The following is a 15,412-nucleotide window of genomic DNA, read 5'->3' as shown; positions in this document are numbered from 1 at the left end:
AGTTTCGTTTCAGATGGCAAATATTTTGTACTTTGCTACTATAGTTGACAAAGAAAGAACCTTGCACAAATATGATTCAGTTCCCTGTGGTAATCAATTAAGCAAAAAATTTGGGGATAAAGGTCCATGTATTAAGTGCCGTCGTGTGAGCAATAGTTGTCAAGAACAGGTCTAATGAAACTAGAAACATGCAAAATGTGGCGATGAATTTCCGTTGCCTGCATTTGAACATGTCATCTTAAACTTCTCTTTCTTAGCTCTTGTTAATTCCAGTTGGTATGCCTCCTTTTCTTAACTAGACCGTTAGTAGATTCTTTGCAATAGTCTATTGTATAATTTGATCCACTCTCCCGTATAATAATAAGCCTCGAGGACCTTTTTGACGTAAGGTGCAGAAAATTGTTATATGAGTCAAACATGAAGTTCTCTGGAAAATATATATATATATATAATGACAATTTTCTGAGAACTAATCTACTTTCTTGTCTCCTCCTGCATACAATTACATGATAGAACATCAAAGATCCTTAGAAGAGTAAAATTGCATCCGTCTTTTGAGATGCTATGATTTGTGAATTTTATATCTATGCAGCCTTATGCAGGAGCCTTTCTGCTCTGTGCCACTGATATGGATTATTCAAGAGGATACTCTTGCCAATCGCCTACCAATGTATGTGAACATGGGCTGGGACCGCCTCATTTCTAATTGGAAAAATGCATTTAGTAGGGCTGATGTTGTGGTATTTCAAGAATTCTCCTTTCCGGTAAATCTGTTCTCCTGGATTTCTTTTATAGTTAAGACATGAGCAATAGCAGGATACCTGGCAATTCCTCAGTTCTTGATTCTATTTTTGCTGTATCAGATGTTATATAGCATGCTTGACACTGGAAACTTCTTTGTGATTCCTGGATCACCATTAGATGTTTGGGCCGCAGAAAGCTATAGTAAGACCCATTCCAGATCTCAGCTGAGGAAGGAAAATGGTTTTGATGATGATGATCTGCTGGTTCTAGTTGTTGGGAGTTCATTCTTCTACGATGAGCTGGCTTGGGATTATGCTGTGGCTATGCATGATCTAGAACCATTGCTCCTTAAATATGCGGGATCAAATGATGTTGGATTTACATCTAAATTTATCTTCCTTTGTGGAAACTCCAGCAAAGACTATGATGATGCTTTGCAGGTACAGATTCACATTTTACTATCTCGAGAGTTATAGCTCTGGTGCATTTATTCATGTGGGTTTCGAAATGCCTATAATAAATTGCACCCCTCACATTTGATCTCCCATTTCAAATTGGTAACTGATTCCAGTAATGATTCTTGGTTGATGACATACCAGCTGATGGTCATGATTCATATAATATAATAAGTCTCAGTTTGTTTCAGAACTTATTGTTTTGGCGGACCTCATTTCATGGTTTTTTTGATTGATGTTATGCTTCTTTTGTTATATTATTATTATTATTATTATTAATGTTTAGTTTCTAGTTCTTTCTCCATCTTAAATGTCAGAGGTGGAATTCAAAGTGTTTTGATACCATTATTTATTCCTCTTGGATACTTGGGAGTTTATTTAGCTGATCCTTGTATAATATACTGGCCATTGATTCTCCATCCATCCAGGATGTTGCTGCCCGTTTGAGACTCAATCAAGGATCATTGAAGCATTATGGCATAAATAGTGATGTGAACGGATTGATACTGATGGCTGACATTGTTCTGTATGGCTCCTCTCAAGATGAGCAGGGCTTCCCTCCCTTACTGACAAGGGCCATGGCATTTGGAAATCCTGTTATTGCCCCAGATTTTCCAGTCATAAGAAAATATGTATGTCATTCATCTTTTTCTTTTGAAGTTATCGTTGAACTTGCTTGGAACTAATGGTTTCTCTTTCCTTCTTAATTTCCTGAATTGGTAGGTTGTTGATGGAGTACATGGGATAATTTTTCCGAAAAATGATGCTGAAGCTTTAACAAATGCATTTTCACTTCTGATATCTGGGGGAAAATTATCTAGATTTGCACATTCTGTTGCTTCCTCAGGAAGGCTGCATGCCAAGAACATGTTTGCAGCAGAATGCATCGTTGGTTATGCAGAACTACTTGAATATGTCTTTGATTTCCCATCAGATGTCTTGCTGCCAGCCCGTCCTTCTGAGCTGAAAAATCTTACTTGGGAATGGAGTCTATTCAGAAGGGAACTTGACCAGATATATAGTAATACAGAACTTTTAGAAGGTTATTCGTGGATGAATTCGAGTAATGTTTACGATCTTGAGGAAGACATGAAAGATTATGTTAGGTCAAAGAATATAACCCAGGATAATTCTGAAGATCTGGAAGAGGATATTCCAACGTTGTTGGACTGGGATATCTTGAGTGAAATAGAAAGCTCTGAGGAAGTTGAGATGCTAGAAAGAGAGGAGGTATAATAATTCTTCTGTAATGTGCAAAATGTTTTTCCACCACCAACCCCTGCCCCCACCCCTCTATTTTGCATTTGCCTTAATATAACTGAAGCATCGTATTGTGCTCTGTAGATCGAGGAAAGAATGGAGAAAGACATTGGTGAATGGGATGACATCTATCGCAATGCTCGAAAATCTGAAAAGCTTAGGTTTGAAACAAATGAGAGGGATGAAGGCGAGCTAGAAAGAACTGGTCAGCCAGTATGCATTTATGAGATCTACAATGGTGCGGGGGGTTGGCCATTTCTACACCATGGTTCTTTGTACCGTGGTTTAAGTCTTGTAAGTTCCATATAACTAGGTTGATGCATTTCAACTTGGTTTCTGTTTTTTTTTTTTCTGTGATGGAGGGAGCAAGTATTACAACACATTTTTAACTTGATCTATAGTTTTCTTCTGTAATGAAGGAGCCAGTATTATCACTTTGGTAATCCACTATTATCCACTTTGGTAATCTTATGACTTGCAACCATTTAGATCTGTTTATTTGTTTAATTATGTTTCTTGCTTTGTGCATTAATTTTGTAGTTCTTACTTTCTCTATGTTTGCTGAATCAGTCTACTAGAGCCCAAAGATTGAGTTCAGATGACGTGGATGCAGTTGGTCGGCTTCCCATCTTGAATGATACATATTATCGTGATATCCTCTGTGAGATTGGAGGCATGTTTTCAGTTGCTAATAAAATCGATGACATTCACAAGGCGCCGTGGATAGGATTTCAGTCATGGCGTGCGTCTGGGAGGAAGGTGCGTCTATCATATGTGCCCACATTGGCAGACAAATTCTCTTAAGATTGAAAGTTATATAAAAGATTGAGATCTCTTGTATCTTCTCCTTTCTGAGGTGAAGTATTTCTTCACATGGATGACTTTGTTGCCAGCATATTGAAGGAAACTTGCTCAATCATTCAGGTATCCTTATCCACAAATGCAGAAGAGGTCTTAGAGAAAGCAATTCATGAAAACCCTAAAGGAGATGTGATATACTTCTGGGCATGTTTGGACATGGATGGTGGCATTGTAGGAAAAAATGATTTGCTTACCTTCTGGTCCACATGTGACATAATAAATGCAGGAAGGTGCCGGTGAGTGTTCCAGCAAAATAACATGTGGTTTGATATTCAATCTAATGTTCATTTTCTTTCTCTTATTTTCTCCAAGGAGCTGCTTGTGGCCTGTTTATAATTTTACATAAATATTAAACAACACATTTGAGCTACTGTTACTAGGTGACTTAAGTTGAATATCCTTTTATTCCTTGTGCGCTATGGTTTATCTCAACCAAACATAAATTGGTTACTTGTAACTTATTGAAATAGTTCCCTTCAGTGATTGAATTGGTATTAAAGTTTCTTTTACTTAACAAGTGGGGTCTTGTCTGGTTATGGGATTATAAAACATGAGATGCCAATTCATCTTCCCATTTCAAACATACAGAACAGCCTTTGAAGATGCATTCAGAAGAACGTATGGGTTACCATCAAACATAGAAGCTCTTCCACCCATGCCTGAAGGTGGTGGGCGTTGGTCAGCGCTGCACAGCTGGGTGATGCCTACCCCTTCCTTTCTGGAGTTCATAATGTTCTCTAGGTACTTTTATGCTTACAGTTTTATTCATTCATACATGTAAAGTTGTATTTTCTGTCAGTCATACCACATCAAGGCAGTCGAGCCAATAATCTCTTGGGCGCTAATTTCAAAATTCTCCAGGATGTTTGTTGATTCTCTTCATAGTCTACACGTGAATTCAAGCAAGATGCCCGGCTGTTTTCTAGGCTTTTCGGCACCTCAGGTGAGTATGCCTGGACCTAAAATTTCATTATTTTAGACTTTTCAGCAGTTTGACAAAGAACAAAGATGAAGGAAAGGAAGCAAAAGTAATGTTTCTCATGTTCAATTGTTTCTTTACCCAGAACAAACATTGTTACTGTCGGCTTTTGGAAGTCTTGGTAAATGTATGGGCTTATCATAGTGCACGGAAGATGGTTTACATTGATCCTCATACAGGCTCATTGAAAGAACAACACCCTATTGAACATCGTAAAGGATCTATGTGGTCCAAATACTTCAATGCCACCTTATTAAAAAGCATGGACGAAGACCTTGCAGAGGCTGCAGATGATGATGACCATCCATACAGACCATGGCTGTGGCCATTAACAGGGGAAGTTTACTGGCAAGGTGTATATGAAAGGGAGAGAGAACAAAGATATAGGCTGAAAATGGACAAGAAGAGAAAAACAAAAGAGAAACTACTTGACCGGTTAAAGCATGGATATAGACAGAAGACACTAGGAGGATAGGAGGCTGATAGGTTCAATTAATGTTATTGATGGAGCCATCTGAGTTAGATGCAGCAACTGGACTAAATGTGCATTCTCAGCTTGGTCTTGATAAGAGATATCCTGGCGAAAATTCGGCTTAAATCGTCTAAGGCATTAGACTACTGCTGACACGACTCTAACATAACACATGCGTAGCTAGAGATGGCTCAGCAAGGTTGAGCCCACGAACTTTTGGCTCGTCACATGCTTGAAGCCTTTCAGAATTTCTACTGGCTCCAAAGTTTTTTGAGGTGTACCAATTTTGATTACGATTCTTTTTATTTTTTATTTTTCTATACTATAAACATAATTCAATAGTGATTCTGTACCTTCTTCTTTTCGTGGTTTTCTCAGTTTGTACATACCATTCTCGATAATGGAAGAAAATTTCTCTTTGTTGTTGTCTCCCAAGTTGATTTTCATTGGAGCTGTTTCCCCGAGGGTTTGGGGCTTGGGAGAGTCTGCTCTCGCTCTCTCCTTCCCTTCCTCCCTCCCACATAATTAGAAATTAAAAGTTTAGGGAAATTTTCATCCTTGGATGTGTGCTATGCTACTGTTGAAATTATTATGTACACTCTAATGTATGGTTTATTTACATTAATTTTCTTTGTGTTTTGCGTAATTATCAAAATTACCATTGGTAACAAAAAAATTATGAGTAGTTTGTGCAATTATATTATATTTTTAGGAGTGTATTTGTAACTTTTTAAAAAATAAAGGTGGTTTGTGAAGATGATGTTGATGTTCATGGTGGATGTTTGTGTAATTTTCAATAGTTATGAATGGTTTGTGTAAATATACTATAGATATTGTGATTCATCCTATTTTTAAAGTCTCTAGCTACAGTGGGTTGAATTTTTTCACCATTGGTGCGGATCAATTTGTAAAAGCCCATTCCAAAACCAACAGAAAATTGTATTGACCATAGGGTGGTCTGGGCCTTTAATTGGCTCAAGTGGACTCAGTTTTAAATTCAGGCCCACTCATGGAGCAATCTAATTGAAACTCGGATCAGGCTCAGTTGGGCCTATTTTGTTTTAAATTTTTATAAAATTAAGATACGCTAGAATAATTATTTTATAAAATAAATAAATAATTAAATTTTTAAAAAATACAATAATTCTCATTTTACTTTCCAAGAATAGCTTATACTTATCTATTCTTTTAAAATTAATATATGCAATTCAATTTTAATTTCTTTATATCTGGGTAGATATATTTTCAAAATGTTATACTATAAGTATTATGAGTTCTTTTATTAATTTATTAATATGTTAAAATATGACTATATAATATTATGTCGTAAGTATTTAGATAATTTAATATATATATTTTCTTAATAATTATGTGACTATTAAATTAATACTAGATATATACAAAATATATTACGAAGTCATATATTCATAATATTAAATTAAATTATTGTAGCATATCTTTTTAAAAACTTTTTATAAGTAATATCTAATATTATATATTTATAATAATATATTTTATTAAAAAAGTAAAAGTTAAAAAAAAAAAAAAACAATGAGCTTGAGCTCGAAATCGTTTATGGCAAGCCGTTGAGTTAAAACTGCGAACACGAGTTCAGCGACTTTATTTTCACTTCTTGAAAAATCATTTACCTCTTCCTTTAATTTGTACATTTACGAACTCATAATTCCGAATTAGTAATCTAATATTTGTTCAACTTAAAAATGTTATTCAAGTATTCTTCGGATGGAAGCTGCAACCTAAGGTACGTGGACAACCCTCCCCCTTCCAACCCCCAATTTCTGCTCTTCTTGGCCGCCATTGGAGTGACCTTCAGTTTAGGTGATTTCCACCACTTAAACAACTGAGTACAAGTAGAACCCATTTCGATTCTTGAGAACCCAACACGAGAAGAAACGAGAATTCGAGAATGAGGGTATTCATCATTCTGTGAAAACAAAAGAACAAGTGCCCGAGAAGAGTGAAGAGACTTAGAGAAGGGATTCTTGAGTTTATAGTCTTGAAGCTTCGTAGCTGCCATGTCTGTAAGTTTGATGCTCACGTAGCCCCTACAAGTCTGGACTCTGTCATTTATGTTATTGCTATTCGCTTTACGTTTTGTAAATTTTTGCAGAGTTGAATATCAATGGTGAAGGGCAAGGCATGGCGCATCATTCCGAGACCCCTGCTGGAAACAGTCCTCAACAACCACGTGCAGCACCACCGCGTGCCTCAACCTCTAATCCTCCATGGACCCCGTGGCGTCGGCAAAACCACCATCATCCTCGAACGTAAGTAACAATCGAATTCCCTTCTCTGTTCATGTACATGTATGCATGTTTGCTCTATACTAATATACAAATGCATAGAAGTATTGTTGTATGCAGAACCCATTAATGTAATTCTGTGGAATTTGTGAAGGAAGATGCAAAAAGATGAAAATAATGAAATGGGCTCATACAGGGGTACTGGTATTATCTTTACTTTTCAACTAATTCGAAGAATTGTTTCTATTTTCTTGGATTGCTGGAATAATTTAAGGACTCCAAACATGTAATAGTAGCTTTTTTTTCTCCCAACTCTGTTAGCTTTTAGAATTTGAGTTAAGAGTAATAGGCAGTAAAGCTTTTGCCATATTTTGAAGCCTTTTTTTTCCTTTCTTTTTCCTTGTTAGGAATTCTCTTACTCAATACTTCTTTGTTCGTCTGTTATCAATTTATAATGTTTTTGGTCACATCACACGAAACAAAATCTTGTTGGTATTAGCATACATTGTATAGAGAATATTCATCTATCCTGTTATATAGCTCTGGTAGATATTTGTGCATAGTTCCCTGTTCTGCTGCCAATATTCCATGTCTTTCAAGAGATCGCCACATATTTTATTCATTAATAAATGGAACTAGAACTATGGCCTCCATGAGGTACGCGGATACTAGTCCTGTGAACTTGATATAATATGGCTTTCCCTTTTTTTGTTTGACAGGTCTATTTGAGAGATGGAATACCGGCCCTCATATTACTGGTTATGTTGACTTTGCGGAGTCGATAGAGGATTACCATCCGAAGCATGGTCAGTCATATCCATGGACCTCATGGACCACTTGTCCACCTCCTAAACTTGTTACGCTGAAGGATCAGCTTGAAAACTGCCTTGAATCCATGACTCAAAGGGCCATAAAGCTTGGGACCATTAGCTCCCACCAAATATTCACCATTCTTACCAAATGGCATAGTCCAACCACTGCCCTCAGCCAAATTTTGAACAAAGATTCAGGTTCCAGAATGCCTGTAAGAACTAAAAAGAATAGGGTTTCCACATCAAATTTGTGGGACAGTGCAGTTTTTAAGTTATCTTCTAGATTGTGTGAACAAGAGTTAGATTGGGTTCTAGATAAGAGCATTCCTGTGGAGGAGGGGTCATATTACAAGGAGGCCATGGCGGCATTGAAATTGGCCAAAGAGGTTATTAGGATTCAAGAAAAATGGAGGGAGAATGCAGTTCGCGATTTGAATAACAGGGGTGGATTTTCACGGTCCTTAGCAAACTCTGCTACTGATTGGCCATGTTTGTTGCTCGAGTTGTTGTCTTTGGCTGCTGAAATGGACTATTTTCAGGTGATTTAGCTGAAATATTAAACTTTTACTACCATAATTCAGCCAACTGTATCAGTTGTATTTTCCATTGATGAGGTAAATTTGGGTATTTGAAACTCAAAAAAAGGACGAAGGAGAAGACCTGTTAATTTAAGTGTACTTTGGACTTTATTTGTTTTGTAGGGATTTTTTGATTCACATGGAATGATTAATTGGTCTTTGTTCCCTAACTAAGTGATTATATTCGTGCAGTTATCATTTCACTTTATAGATGTAAGCTTGATGGATTTTCAAAAGCAGATACTTAATGTGGATGGTTGAAACAAAATTAGATGCTTAATTGGTTTACAAGCTAGGTAATGGTCGCGCCATATACATCTGACTTATCTGATTATGGGTGATTATGCAATTGTCATTTCACTTTATAGATGTAAGCTTGATGCATTTTCAAAAGCAGATACTTAATGTGGATGGTTGAAACAAAATTAGTTGCTTAATTGGATTATAAGCTAGGAAATAGTCACACAATATACATCTGACTTATATGATTATGGGTGATTATTATCTTTGACTAATCCATTCCCCTATCTTATCTCTCTCTCTTTGCTTTCTTAATTTCTCATTCTTCTGTTGTTTTTACCTTGTCTTGGTATGATAAATAAGTAGCCGAAGCTGGTGATAAACAATATTGAGGTTCTGAAGAATGCTGTTTCAGAGGATGACAGAACAATATGTGGATCCCTGTACCATGACAGTCTGATTTGGAGAATAATAGCCTTGGGAGCAAATGAGAGGTGCCTCCCGGTTCTTCTTGTAACATCTGATAGGTAATTGCTCTTACCTCTTCTTGGTTTAAATTTAAATGGACCTTCAAATTTGTTGAAGCACGATCAACTTTGTCGAAATGTAGTGCCTTTCCTATGAATGATATATCTTCTTTAGAAAGAATCTTTTTGATTTTTTGTCTACTTTTCTCGGGAATAAGTTAAAACAAATATAACCACGGTGTGTGTACAGGTAGCTTTTGGTGGAATTATCTTTGTTCAAACTATTTAATTTTTCTGTCACTGTCCCTCTGTGATTTTCCAAAAATACTACTTCGCGAGAAACAGTCAGTCTCATTATGCCATGCTGGACCAAGAAATAACTAGTTTATTCCTTTTGCACCAAACTAATTTGTATCTCTAACTTCAAAGTACATCATGTGGGGGAAAAAAACTGTTGCTGTCTTTGGTTTGTATGAGGCAAATAAACAATAACAGGAAGTGCTTCAGCAATTCTCTTACACTTTCACACTTAATTCTTTGAGATGGCTTTCACTATTATAAACCAAATTGCTGAATCATGTGTATGTTTTGCTTTCCTTTCACTTTCCTACTGCGCCACTAATAGACGTTGTCTAAATATGGATGTATTGCGACATCCCATTTCCACAACTGTGAGGGAGTGTACGTGGTTTAAACACCACTTCTGAGAAACTATATACAGTGATCAGCATGGAGAGCTCTGCCCAAGAATTGAGATTTCTTTAATGGCCTCTAGTATGGATATATTCCCCTCCAGTAGAGGATAGATGTCTTGTCTTGAGATTTCTCTCCTGTTAATGTCATAAATTATTTTCCTAGCATCTCCATATTACATAGAAAAACTTCTTGGCCACAAGCTTCCTTCATCTTCTTGGTTGAAGCTTCTTTTTCAACCATTAGATGAATAAGTTTATACATGTACGTGTATATATATACATATCTATTCTTATTTATCGCTTTGGATATTGACCACTGTTTTCTATGGGCTAGGCAATTTATTTAAGCTTTTAAGGAAAGGCAGGTGGTTCCCATGGGATGTTGCAGCATTTGTTTCTGATAACATTCCACTAATATCCTGTGTTAGGTGACAAAATTTGTTGTTTCCCAATCTTAAAATTCTAAAAACCTGGCAAATTCAGAAATATTGAAGTCTAAGGTCGCTCTTTACAAGATTATCATCAGGAGAAAAAGCAATGTCTTTAAGTTATAACTTTGTTACTTCATAAGCAGAAGAAAAATTTCATCTCCGTAGCATTTCTTTTTCCTAGGCAGTACCATTGTCGTTTCAGATATTTGCCATAATTAATGCCAAATGCTAGGCACCTCTAGTAAGAAAAGCTATACAAGTAGATATAACTGGAATTGACTTCCAGAATTATCTATGATAATATGGAGTGTATGCTTTTATCTTTACAGAACCATATGTTTTTCCCCAATTTTGAGTGGTAACTAACCATTTATTAGTTACTGTACAACAGTACAATAATAATGTTGTAAAATCTTATCGGTTAACTTGCTCCTGAGTCCTGAAATGCCCTGGATCAACTATAATGGTTTGATATTTTTTGAACTAATTGACCTAGCACTTCATGAAAAGAAATACTGAATAAAGATTTGTGTTGAAAGTTACTTCTTTAATTTGTTTTACATTTAGCATAACTTTTGTGTCTAAGTTCTGGAGTAGGTTCAAACATATTTTTGCTTTTCAGTTTGATAGAATCCTGAGTTTATCATTGTCATTTTTCTCAATTAGCTGATATTAAATCTGCAGCTACTACTCGTACAGAGCTTTTATGGATTTTGGATTTCCAGATATTTTCATCTCCCGTGAGGTAGGGGCCCTTTCTCTATATCTCTGTGTGTGTGTGTGTGTGTGTTTATGAATGTTGAATATTTCAAGGTAAGAACCGACGCTTTTTCTCATTGTAGTACTAGTGATCGCGGGACTCTCATGCGTGTTCAGTGGCACTTGTGTGACTGAAGAATCATTTTCTCATTATAATATATAAAAGTAAACTGAGTGGGAGAATCTTAAACTGTATTTTAGAGAAAGGCTGCATCACAACTTAAGTTTCGCATAAATGTAGCTTCCGGTTGGGGCAGCATGTTGGAGTATGGAGCTTGCCCCAACTTTGCATTCAGGCCCGGCGACCGCAGATCCAACTTCGTGTTGAGTTGATGGGATTTGCAGGAGCCGGTGCCCCCTGCTTGGAGTGGGGTTTCGGGCCCTGGCCTTCGAAGAATTATTTGGCAGGGTTAAATTATATTCTTACGATACGTGCCCTAATATAGGTTGTTGACGGGTGACCTTTTATTGTAATTCACACGGATTGTTCTATTAAGAAATCGACTTTGAACAATTGTGGATGTAGGAGAATTTCGCAAACTACGTAAATCATGTCTTTCCAATTGTCTTCTTTTCACATTTTTTGGACATGGTCAGGCTCTATGAATAGTTATTCCTAAGACAGCAAAACCAACAGACGTAGTGTTGGTACAAATGATCTTCGATAATCTAAAAACCTTGTACTTTTGTCATCGTGCTATCTCTTGAGATATTTGATTGAAAATGAGTCGGAAATATTTTAGAATCTGAAAGAATATTACAATAACATGGATAGTGATAAGATTCAATCGATTTCCTCAAATAATTTGTTCTACACTAAAAGTGAAAAGAAAAAGACAAAAAATGAAAGAGAAAGAAGCAATTCGAACAGGCACTGTCTTGAGCAATAAGTTTCTCTCAAACCAGTGATTTAGTTGCATGCTATTTCCTCTTGTATCTTATACTAACTTTGAATTAAAAGAAGAGAAAAAAGAAGTGCAGTCACTTTAAAATGTTTTGGTGGTGCTGAGGTGAAAGTGGATGGGCCAATAGGAAAGTGTGTTTGCAATTTGTTTCAATGTTCAATCACTTCGGCTATAAGGAGTTTGCAATGTTGTTTTGTTTGGGGCCTATCACATGTAACACTTGAGCTTAAAGTAACACCAGAAACGTTCTGGATATGATAAACTATAATATAGGTAAAGATATTAATCTACCACCTTCCAAAGTATATGGTAACTGCAAGATCTTTCTGCCATGTATGTAGTGGTAACGAGTTTTGCTGGATATGTTGATCCTTGGATATTTGCTTTACCTATTGCAGTTAACATTATCTTTTCGTTTTTAAACATCAGCATATGTTTTTTCTGACAGTTGGTTGCATCTTCACATAGTCGGTTTAATTTAATATAACATGAAAAGACTATCCATGGACATATTGTTGTTATAAGAGGTTGCTTATTCGGAGTCCCGGAGGGAGATTGTGAGTGTGTGAAGTTGTTAACATGTTAACACTGAAATGATGGTGATATAAAGCTTTGCGTTTTTATTTTTGATGCTATACATAGAATTGGTAGAAATATAAAAGCTTTCTCCTGCAAGTCTTGTGCACTCATGTATTACAAAACAATCTTTTTTTCTTTTATTTGGATATTACGAAACGATCTTACTTTTGTGTTTTAGTGTAGATATTTCTTTTTTGCTTTTGCATAGTTTTGAGGTAATCATTTCAATATTATTCTGTAACCCTTAAACTGAAATATTATTTCTATATCACTTATCTATATTTTGATTAGTTTGATCTGCAACCTTTAGAATTGGTAGAAATATAAAAGCTTTCTCCTGCAAGTCTTGTGCACTCATGTATTACAAAACAATCTTTTTTTTTTTTATTTGGATATTACGAAACGATCTTACTTTTGTGTTTTAGTGTAGATATTTCTTTTTTGCTTTTGCATAGTTTTGAGGTAATCATTTCAATATTATTCTCTAACCCTTAAACTGAAATATTATTTCTATATCACTTATCTATATTTTGATTAGTTTGATCTGCAACCTTTAATTTCAGACATTTGGATGGACTCCAGCAGAGGCAAAAATGCATATGGTTGGTGACTATTTTAGTCAATCTGAGGTATTATTCAAATGAAGAGATTTTGTTCATTTGTATCTTAAGCTCATAAATAGTAGTTTACATGGCTTGCCCCAAATTATGTCTACTTTTCTTTCAGTTTCTTTTAGAACTCTCTGTCATCACTTGTAAGTTCTATAAAATACGAACGCTAAAAATAAATTAGATCATCCCATGCCCATCGACATGTTATCAATATATAAGTAATCTAGAAATGAACAGAGTTTAATTTCTGAATAACCTGAAGGTGTCGTACTTCTTTCAACATTGAGCCTCTTGGTCCCTGCTGTGTGGTTCATAATCTTTGCTTGGATTTATATTTTCCTTGTTCAAAGCATCAATTGTTTTATTTGTGAATTCTTTTTGCCTGATTTTTTGGTATCATAGAAGAAATAAGAAAAATAATTTCTATTCATCTTGAGAATCCCCAAAACTTTGATCAATGTGAAGAAACAATTTAGCATTACTTATCTATATGCACGTCATATTTTGAACCATATTGCCCTTTTCATGCTTTAAGCCCTTCCGGATCCTCTAACCAAACCAGGTTTGTGAAGGAACTATCAGCAATCTCGAACTGATCCTACTCATACTTTTGAATTTGCACTCAGACGCTCCTAGATATACTTGTATATATACAGACTACAGGCAAACACACACACATGCCTGAATTTCTACTGGTGCAAATATTCACAAAACTTATCCAATCTGCAGTGGGATGTAATTGTTGAGGTATTTGGGCCAAATCCAAGACATCTTTTTGAGGTTTATGCGCTCAAGCTAAGTAATTATTACCAGAAGTAAGTATTGCCAATAACTTAATTTTGCTATAGGTCCTTGTTCAGGCAATGCCTATGCTGGTTAATTCGTGCAATTAATCTTTAATCTGTGCTCTTCTCCTATTATTAATCATGTGATTATAGTGCATTATTAAGTTTATTGATACATGTGTCGCTAAAAAGTGCTGTTGTCATCCAATCCTTATATGTTTCCATAACTCTATACATTTTTAAATGAACACCTTCTCTTAAAATTGGAGTGTAAAAACATGGTTGAACTTGTGTCCATTCTATTTGTGTTGTTTTTTTTGAATGCAAGTGTGATCACTCTCTTGCTCCATCTTGTGCTATGTCTCTCCATCCGACACCTACACCTTGGCTCACCATCATAAAAACTGTCAGAAGAGAGGAGCGAGGAAGTGTATATAATTGAAGAACCCCAATCTCAAATATGTACAGATGATATTAGGGGTTAGACACAAATTACGTAAAGGTACAATTATCCACAAACCAAAAATAAAACAGAAAAAGATACGAAAATTTTTCTAACATTATTCTAAAACTTTCATCCAAGCTGGAGCATATATATCAATCATGCTCAGCTTGTTATACAAAAAGTCTTCAATTGCTTAAGCCTTGAAGATTTTAGTGGAAAGATCCATCACTCTCAATGAGTAAATGTGATGCAAGTTTTCTAACTCATCACAGCTTCACCAACATGATGACAATCAAGGTAAATATATTTCATTCTCTCAAAAAAATCCGGATTACTAATGATGTGGATAGCTACTTGATTGTGCAGTACATAAGTAGGGGCTTAGTTTACGCGAAACCCAATTTTCAGACCAAACTTTTTAACCACATTCAACTAGCATGTGCCAAGGCCTGTATTTTAACTTTTGCACTCGACCTGGCAGTTATACTTTATTTCTTGTGCCATCAAGATTTCCCTTGACAAAGGTGCAATGTCCAGAGTAGGATTTCTGTCAGCTTTGAGCCAATACAGTCTACATCATAATAAGCCTTTTTATCTTTGCTCACATGCCCTTTGAATAGCAACCCTTTGGAAGAGGCCTTCATGGTTTCAGAATCTTGAGAGCAGCATCAGAGCAGCTTCCAGTGACATCTAAGTTAATGTAGGATAAAGCTTAATAGCTTTTTAGTCTCTAGAGAGCATTTTTTGCTGAATTATGCTTAATTGGTGATCTGAGATCTGGAAGAACTTCTCTTGTGCATCTTGTAAAATTTATTTTATCGTTTACATTTTTCCATAGGTGTTTTCTTAAAACACAATGAGTACCTAGCCTAGCTGAATTAACAGCGCCGTTCAATGACAGGGTGATGAACTACAAGAGCACCTTTGAAGATATCGTGGACTTGTATTTGGCATATTTGCAAGTAAGTTTCTAATGAGCTTAAATTCTAATTTATGTTTCCAACCTTTTGTTTTCATTTTGCCTTCTAGAATTTACTTGCATACTATATTATCGTATCAGTTTCTTTTTT

General features: G+C 35.8%; 2 protein-coding genes across 4 annotated transcripts in view; both read left to right on the top strand.

Annotated features, from left to right (window-relative positions):
• The window catches only part of LOC105166536, a 9,580-nt gene extending 4,389 nt beyond the window's left edge, over positions 1 to 5,191 (top strand). For 2 of the 3 annotated variants that reach the window (XM_011085919.2, XM_020695414.1), the window contains exons 5-14: positions 593 to 764; positions 864 to 1,184; positions 1,628 to 1,831; positions 1,923 to 2,429; positions 2,544 to 2,753; positions 3,030 to 3,218; positions 3,384 to 3,556; positions 3,909 to 4,061; positions 4,182 to 4,263; positions 4,385 to 5,191. In XM_011085919.2, coding sequence (XP_011084221.1) covers positions 593 to 764; positions 864 to 1,184; positions 1,628 to 1,831; positions 1,923 to 2,429; positions 2,544 to 2,753; positions 3,030 to 3,218; positions 3,384 to 3,556; positions 3,909 to 4,061; positions 4,182 to 4,263; positions 4,385 to 4,774 — 2,401 coding nt within the window. In that variant the 3' untranslated portion in view covers positions 4,775 to 5,191. Of the gene's footprint in view, positions 1 to 592; positions 765 to 863; positions 1,185 to 1,627; positions 1,832 to 1,922; positions 2,430 to 2,543; positions 2,754 to 3,029; positions 3,219 to 3,352; positions 3,557 to 3,908; positions 4,062 to 4,181; positions 4,264 to 4,384 lie in introns of those variants that run through there. The other variant, XR_002287435.1, reaches the window with a different exon arrangement.
• LOC105166535 lies at positions 6,463 to 15,398 on the top strand. The gene is made up of 8 exons (XM_011085918.2): positions 6,463 to 6,813; positions 6,903 to 7,059; positions 7,755 to 8,386; positions 9,032 to 9,192; positions 10,943 to 11,003; positions 13,065 to 13,130; positions 13,842 to 13,927; positions 15,244 to 15,398. The coding sequence occupies exons 2-8, from the start codon at positions 6,915 to 6,917 to the stop codon at positions 15,314 to 15,316; spliced, it is 1,224 nt and encodes a 407-aa protein (XP_011084220.2). The 5' UTR covers positions 6,463 to 6,813; positions 6,903 to 6,914; the 3' UTR covers positions 15,317 to 15,398.

This window comes from Sesamum indicum, linkage group LG7 (assembly GCF_000512975.1).
Source record: "Sesamum indicum cultivar Zhongzhi No. 13 linkage group LG7, S_indicum_v1.0, whole genome shotgun sequence".
Lineage (NCBI taxonomy): Eukaryota > Viridiplantae > Streptophyta > Magnoliopsida > Lamiales > Pedaliaceae > Sesamum > Sesamum indicum.
Note: the sequence above shows the minus strand (reverse complement) of the source record. Positions and strands in the feature narration are given on the sequence as shown.